The sequence below is a fragment of the Sycon ciliatum genome, chromosome 13 (genome assembly GCF_964019385.1).
Source record: "Sycon ciliatum chromosome 13, ocSycCili1.1, whole genome shotgun sequence".
In the NCBI taxonomy this organism is placed as follows: Eukaryota; Metazoa; Porifera; class Calcarea; order Leucosolenida; family Sycettidae; genus Sycon; species Sycon ciliatum.
Window position 1 is genome coordinate 372,709 of NC_088655.1, and position 8,461 is coordinate 381,169.

The 8,461-nt window shown below is 48.4% G+C and overlaps 1 protein-coding gene across 1 annotated transcript; it reads left to right on the forward strand.

Annotated features, from left to right (window-relative positions):
• Positions 1 to 7,015: 7,015 nt before the first annotated feature.
• On the forward strand, positions 7,016 to 8,242 carry LOC135829880 (collagen alpha-1(XI) chain-like; the record flags this gene model as incomplete). The annotated part of the gene is made up of 1 exon (XM_065342263.1): positions 7,016 to 8,242. A coding segment is annotated over exon 1 (1,041 nt), but the record flags the coding sequence as incomplete, so codon positions are not given.
• Positions 8,243 to 8,461: the final 219 nt, after the last annotated feature.

Sequence of the window (8,461 nt, forward strand, 5' to 3'; positions counted from 1 at the left end):
ACCGAGCGACCGAATCTCTGTGGCAAGGTGTTACGGAATGTACTGGCGTACGGATCTGCTGGTAGTGGCAAGACCACAGTGTTTCTGCTCATGGTTCTATACCTGTGGAGCAGAGGCGAACTGTGGCAGGAGGAATTCGATCTGGTCGTGGGACTGGAGCTCCGTGAAAAAGAGGTGAGAGCTGCCACTAGTCTTGCTGAGCTGTTGACAGTGAAACTGGACACCCTGGGCCTGTCGCAGACTGAGATATTGGAGCTGGCAAACTACTTCGAAGACTCTCCAAGCCGTCTATGTGTCATCATGGACGGCTTGGACGAATGTGATTTCGCCAGCTGCAGTAAGTTCATGAGACATTTGCTGAAACGTGAGGGCATGGTGAAGACACACGTGATCGTCACAAGCCGTCCATGCCAGGATGCATATCAACTATCGCAGTGTGGCAAATATCAGCAGAAGATCCAAGTACTGGGTTTCTCACCGGAGAACGTGAGGGAGTATGCAGAGAAGGTTCTCGGTAGACAGCGCGCTGAAAATCTGCTGGCAGAGCTGCAGAGCAAGCCGGATGTGTCATGTCTTATGGCAACTCCCATGTTTGCAGCCCTAACATGTGAGCTTTTCAAGAGCAGCAATGCCGTGTGGAAGTGCAGCGCATCCCTGTACGAATCGTTACTGCGCCGAGTCGTAGAGCGTGCTGGTGGTGCGGTTTGCGAGTCGATTTCACTGGCACCCGGCAAAGTGGTCCAGTCGCTACAGGAACTGGGGCGTTTTGCGTTTCGCATGCTGCTAGTGAAAAGGATGGTGTTCAACACGTCCGACATCATCAACTCCCACTTGAGCAAGGATGCGATGAGCTTGGGTCTTCTGCAAACATGCCAGGGCACAATGTCTACGGACGCTCGGCAATACCGCTTCTGTCATCTGTCACTGCAGGAGTTCCTGGCGGCATGGTTCCAGGCAGAATGCGTTGTGCACGAAAGACATCACGGCATTGCACTTGTACAGCAACTGGGCGCGTACGATGGCCATATGGCAATGTTCTGGAAGTTTCTCATTGCTCTACGCCCGGAAGACGTGTCGCTGACCATCATGGAGGAGCTATGGCGTGTGCAGTGCGCGGATCCAATACCATTGGATCCTAGCGGTGAGGCCGACAAATCCACCAAAGAAGCAAACAAATGGGCCAGCCAAGGGCGACATGGATGGGCTTCCGATGAGACTACTACAGCCTCTCAACATGCTGCTACTGTCGCTAGACGTGCTGCCACCGCCGCTAAGCTAGCCGAGGAGATGCGCAACGACTCAAGTGTCCTGACCGGTGAGATGGAAATGGCAAAGGTCCACGACCGGCTTTGCCAGATACTGAAGGCTGAGCACATGACAGTCCTCGCCGACATACTCCTCATTCCTCGGCATGACCGTGGTAAGGGCCATGGTGGGCAACGTGTGCGCCGTTCCATGCCCATCAGCCGAGAGCCCACGGACGCGCTATTCCTAAAGACTCTCCTGACGGTGTGGATGGAGAACGGCAGTGTTGCAAATGGCACTGTGCTGCTGGAAGCGCTATCCCAGGTGGATGCCGAGCTGGCGCGGCCGTGCGAGAGTCTGCTTCATCCCGCTGCTATGCTGCTGAGTCGTGAATCCCTGCAAGCTGCTGCTTCTGGCATTGTAAGTCTAGCTGATGCTGCTGTCGCTGCTCATGCACGTTCTCCTATACGTAGGTTGTTTGTTGCTGCTGAATCTTCTCCTATACGTAGGTTGTTTGTTCATCTTGTGGTGGCATATCATGAGCATGCAGAGTATCACGGTGTGTCCTGCAACTGGACACACCCTTTCTTTCGTGCTATGCTTGCATCAAAGCTCAATCTCCGTGGCGTTTCTCTTTCTTCTCATGAATGTGTTGCTCTCAGTTCTTTACTGTGTGTCTATACGTGTAGTGATTTGGAGGCAGTCAACCTCTTTTTGTGTAGCATTGGCAATGAGTCATTTCACAGCTTATCAGCAGGCTTACAAAGGTTTGGCAGTGTAAGTGTACTAGATCTACGTGGGAATGGTATTCATGATGGTCAGGCATTGTCCTCCGTGATTTCAGCCATGTCTGCTAGTCTTGTGGATGTGTATGTCGGTGGTAACCCTGTTGGTGTGAGTGGTTTTGTGTCGGTGTGCCGTGCACTTAGTCAGTGTAAGAATGTACATACTGTCAATGTCGTGAACATGTATAGTGATGGTGCTGCACCGTTGTCTGTACTCTGTGATATGTTGGAGCAATGTACACAGCTGAAAGTGTTGGAGTTGAATGGGAATGTGTTTGTGGGTAGTGAGGATGATGAATTGAGATTCATTGAAGCAGTGAAGGTGTGTACACAGTTACATACACTGTGGGTGCATGGCTGTGACTTGAGTGAGAATGTACGTTCTCAGCTTGTCACTGTGTTCACAGAGAGGGGGTGTCAGGATAGCTTGTTTGGTGTGTGAGTATGTAGACTGGTTGTGTGAGTGTAATGTGATTGTGACAATGTATGTTGTGTTGTAATTTGATCACACAGTCATGTAAACTCAGTAAATTTGTTGTAAATTCTTGAGACAATGTAAAGTTTTGTATTGTTTTGTTCCCCTGTATACCCCTAAACCCTGACCATGGATATGTTTTTTTGCCTGCTTTTCTTCTTGTAGATATTATGTTTTTGCTTGCTGCTTGCCTGCTTACTACTCTAATGTTGAGGACTGTTGTGAATAGATTTCTGATGTTTTCATGCCTATAATCATATCTGCTGCTACTGCTATGCTATGTTGTTTTTTCATCATTGATTTATGAACTGATAGTAATTTCTATGTGTGGTTACAATGTTCTATATGTAATTTTGTTTATTTTTTGTCATAGTTTGTGTAATCATGGAGAATTGGATTTAAAACAGGTTGCTATGATGGTTATATGTGTGTGTGTCTGTGTGTGTGTGTGTGTGTGTGTGTGTGTGTGTGTGTGTGTGTGTGTGTGTGTGTGTGTGTGTGTGTGCGTGAAAAAAATGAAAAAGACCAAAAAGTAGGGATTCACTGGCCAGAAAAGCCACTTCATAGCTGTGTGGTGTAGACCAGGCTGAATAGTGGCGGTCAATTCTTCAGCCTTGCAAGCTGTTGAATGGTGCAATCCCAGCACAAGCTGCTATGGCTTCTGCTGTAGCATCGCTATCATCGCCTCCGGCGATGGGCGTCCAATGGTCCAATGGTGTGTGTGTGTGTGTGTGTGTGTGTGTGTGTGTGTGTGTGTGTGTGTGTGTGTGTGTGTGTGTGTGTGCGTGTGTTGCAAGGCCCACTGTGGGGCATGTGGTCGGTGCTGCCGCTCTACTCGTGGCTTCTAAATCCATAGCTGCCAGAGATGGTTCTCTCGTTGTGCCAATTTAACATGGTCCACGACCACTCGGCGGACTTCCGACTTTCTGCCGTAGCTCGTCGTTTCCATGTGGTCGGCCCCGCAAGGGGACACGTGACCGTAATGGCAGTGTTTACCTGGACCAGGGCCAGATGTGTATGTGTGTCTGCACAAGTGTGTGTACGTGTGTCTGCACAAGTGTGTGTACGTGCGCCAGCACCCTCACTTTGTGTGCTTGCGCGTGTGTGCGCCTGCGTGTGTGCATGTGTGCGATCATGTGCGCGTCTGCGTGCGCGATTGTGTTTGCGCTTGTGTGTGTTTAAGGGCACGTTTGCGCCAACACCTTGCTAGCATGCGTGTGCGTGGGTGGTCAATCGCCTACACTTTCTTCGTGTGGTTGTTTTTGCTCGTGGACATTGTGTGCCTGTGGTGTGTGTGTGTGTGTGTGTGTGTGTGTGTGTGTGTGTGTGTGTGTGTGAGTGTGTTTGTGTGAGTGTGTGTGTGTGTGTGTATGACTGTGTCTGTGTGTGTGTGTGTACGTGCAAGCAACCACACCCTGTGTTTATGGCTGGGTTTGTGCGTGTTTATGCAATCAACTATTCTCTGGGTGTATGAGAGTCTGGGCAAGCAACCACACTCTGTGTTTTAGTGTGGACGTGCGTGCGTGCTTGCATGCGTGCGTGCATGCGTCTGTGTGTGTGTGTGTGTGTGTGTGTGTGTGTGTGAGTGTGTGTGTGTGTGTGTGTGTGTGTGTGTGTGAGTGTGTATGTGTGTGTGTGTGTGTGTGTGTGTGTGTGTTCGTGTGTGTGTGGTTTCGTGGGTGTGGGTGTGAGTGTGTGTGTGCGTGTGTGTGCGTGTGCGTGTGTGTGTGGGGGGGGGGGGTGCGTTTGTGTGTGTGTGTGTGTATGTGTGTGTATGTGTGTGTGTGTGTGTGCGTGATTGTACAAGCAACCACAATTTGTGCTTTGTATGGTTGTGTATGAGTGCTTGTGCATATAGCCACACTTTGTGTTGATGTGTGTGTTTATGTGTGTGTGTGTGTGTGTCTGTGTGTTTATATCTGTGTGTTTGAGGGAGGGGGTAGTTGTGTGTGTGTGTGTGTGTGTGCGTGTTTGTTTGTGAACGGTGGAGGCGAACCTCGCTGCTCGTTTGGCGCAGGCGTCCGGGCTGTTGGGTTTTCTCAGGTCTCCAGTATTTCAGTGCGTACATGTCTCGGTCCACACCAAGCTGCTGGTGTATTGTGCTATTGTCATTTCTGCTCTTAGTAGTAAGGGACGAGCGGGTTCTGGGCCAGGGGGCGCCCGGGTTCCAAAAAATGGGGTATTATTGAAAAATGGGGTACTAATAGTACCCCATTTTTGCGGTGAAAATTATTTTTGGTCCGGTTTTTTTGCTGATAAAAATATGTGCCAGGGGGTGCCCCTACCTAAAAAAAAAAAAAGGGGTATTATTGAAAATATGTGTTGGGGTGTTATGCTCTACCCTAAACAATAAGGTAATATGGTGTCATGATTATGTAAGTATAAAAGGTGTGTTCTTGAATGATGATCCAGTCAGTTTCAAGTTGTTGTGGTGCAGTGAAAATGGATTCTGAATTTGAGATCCTGTATGCTTATGTTCGTTCAAAGAAGCAATGTGCGCTGGAGGAAAAGAAGAAGAAGAAGAAGAAGAAGGAGATAGAGGAAAGTGAAGAAGTGTGTTATCATCGTGAAGAACAAGTTGAGCATGCTGGTCATACAGTTTGTTCTCAGTGTGGATTGGTAATGGCTGACATTTACATGCCCGAGGTAAAGTGGAGAGAGCGTTGTACTAGCATAAAGACCTACACGGATCCCGATCGCATTCAAGGTGTGAATCGTCATCTTGTACATTTTCTCAACAAGATCGACTTCACTTTACCGCATGCACAGTTTCACCCTGTTCAAGAGGCACTGCAAGCAATGAAGAAGTCCAGCAGCTATAAAAGCATGAACTATGCAATAGCATTATCGTGTATACTTCATGAGGATCATGATGCAGTGCGCACACTGCGTTCTTCTTTACCGCGCAGTAATGTATCATGGTTGAGAAGCAGCCGCATTACACAACCTCTTCCATCATGTTTTCCACTGATGTTTCTCCTACATCTCATGGAACACATCAAGGGTCCTCTGTCCGCTAGACAGCTGAACACTCTGAAAGTTAATTTGTCCTTGATGTCACCTGCAGACCTGTCCATGATGCATCTTCTAATAGATGCCTATTGTTGGCATGACTACAGTCTGGAATATTTAGTAGATCACGTGACCTCTCTCCCACCTGATCTTGCCAACATACTCTATCAATTTACCAAGACTGCAGTACGTCATCAATGTTAGCAATGCGTTGGAGATTTACACTCTCGGGAACCTGTTCTGAGACATGGTCGAGACACGTTCAGTCATGACCGAGACATGTTCCGACAGGTCAAGTGCAAGTCGTGCTGTGATTGGTTAAATCTTATCATCTGCTCACCGTGTCCTCTGATTGGTTGATTCTTGAACAATTTCACCGTGTTCTCCAAGGTCGTCACCTCCCATAGGATGTTATTTCAAACTCGGCGGCGGTCAAAAGGCTATATATGTGCAAGCACAGTCCTCCATTCACTCACAACTCCCTTTGTTGTTTCGTTGCTCAAGCCTTCTCTCTCTCTCTCTCCCTCTGGATCTCACTGGATCTCTCGTGACTGATATCATGATGGCCACTGATGCTGTTGTTGCTGGTGAAGATGTTGTGGACTGTTTGGGTATTGACCCGTTCGCTATCAAGACGATAAAGAAACCCGGTCTCTACAAGCGACGTGCTAGCCGTAATCCGAATCTGGAGCCTCTGCCTAAGATCAAGATGCCATCTCCTCGTCCTACCATACTACCAGGTGTCGCCACCATTATTACGGATGGGGCAGCAGAGTGTGTTCAAGCAATGTACAGCAAGACCGCCCACGACTATCATGTTGCTCCTGGCACCGATTTCTACTATACGCGCGGTGATTTACCGGGCATGCTTGTCAATGGCACGGTATGTGAAGGACGCTTTGGTCAACTTAAGCTGTACGTCCAGGCTTCACAAGACGATCTCATTCAATTCTTCCTGAAGACCTCAACACCTTTGAGACGTGCCGTGAGATCTCCACATATCAACAGGATACGGAGTAACATCTTCCCTGCAATGTACCAAGGGAAGAGTGTGACTGCTTTGTATCTCAAGCCAACCAAGGGTGTGCCCAACTTCCCGATGAACGAAGCGTGTCAGCTCTATCTGCATCCTTCCACTATATCTTTCAACAGGGAGAAGTGCGAATTCAAGGCATGGCTTTCGGCAATCCCCCTGATGTTTGTAGACTCACGGCTTTGTGAAAGGGATCACGACACCGTGCAAGACCTTCCCGAGGCTGAATTGACTCGACTGGTGATTGCATTCCTCAAGAAGTGGAGCACTGCTGACAACGTGACTGCTGACATTGCGTTTGACACAACGGTGGCGGCGGCAGCGTCTCTCCCTGACACCCTACCGGACAATTCACTGGACTTGAATCTGCTAAATGCTTAGTCTATCTTACCACATTGATTGATCAGAAAGACTTTATATCCTAACCTTTTTTTTTTTTTTTTTTTTTTTTCATGCTCTCTCACTCTCTCTCTCTCTCTCTCTCTCTCTTGCTAACATATCATCGCTTCATTAGATTACCACTAGCACACATGAGTATCATAATGATTTATTTGAGAAAGAAAATATTTCCTATCATAATTAGAACAGTGTGTGTGTGTGTGTGTGTGTGTGTGTGTGTGTGTGTGTGTGTGTGTGTGTGTGTGTGTGAAGATGGCGTACTGGGCTACGCATTTCCATAGGAGTGATGGGGAGGAGACTTCCCTCAAGCACATGCAAAGCATGCGGAATGATATTACCGAAATACAATCAGTTGTGGGGAACGATGACACCGAAAACACCTTGGTTCATGATGTGGAGAAACTGAAAGAGGTGAAAGCCGATGAGAGCAAAGTGGAAGATGTGGAAAACAGATCTACGCGCTACACAGATCAAGCCATAGCAGCTGATGAGCTGCACGTGAAAACAGATGGATCCGTGTCCATGGATGCTAACCTCAACATGAACGAGCATTCCATCTGTAATTTGGCGTACGATGATAGTTCTTTGACATGTGCTGTCCCTGCCGGTTGGGTCAAGAATGAAATCCAACAAGCATCATCGAGATTGCAAACTGGTATGGACACTGTGCGCAAGATGAAAGGACCTCGTGGTGATCGGGGATTGGGATGGCTTAGCGGAGGTGGCATGCCACTGAACTCTGTAGGGAGAAATGGTGACTTCTATCTCGATGCAACCACGCTCATCGTGTACAAAAAATTCAGCTCGAAATGGATGGCGTTTGGTCGGCTTCATGGATCAAGAGGTGAAGCTGGTCCACGTGGAGAACGTGGATTGATCGGTCCTGAAGGTGAGACTGGACCTAGAGGAGCTGATGGGCAAGGTGGTGAACGCGGTCAAAAAGGTGATCAAGGAATACCTGGTCCAGAAGGTCCCAGAGGTGAAGTTGGACCACGTGGTGAACGTGGATTGGTCGGGCCTGAAGGTGAGATTGGACCTAGAGGAGAAGATGGGCAAGACGGCCCACAAGGTGAACGTGGTGTGCAAGGTGATCAAGGAACCACAGGTCCCATGGGTCCCCAAGGAACCATCGGTCCAACCGGTCCTCCAGGAAACAGAGGTCCCGTGGGTCTCCAAGGAATCATCGGCCCCATAGGTCCTCAAGGAACCAGAGGCCCCATGGGTCCGCAATCAAATCAGAACCTATCCGATCCGTTTCATCTACTACCTCTCATTCGGAGAAACGCCTACCTCTACATATACAGTAAAACCTGTGACTACCGACCACCCCTTGGTGCCAGCAAAAGCGGTCTTTAGTAGCAGGTGGTCTTTAGATAGAGGTTTGCACTGTGTGACCATATATGGATCCCATTATATGATATGTATGTCAAAATGCAGCTAATACAATTCCCCAGGACTTGCGCAATGTAATTCTTATTTCAGGTCAAACAACACTTGGAGAGAAAGACGGAG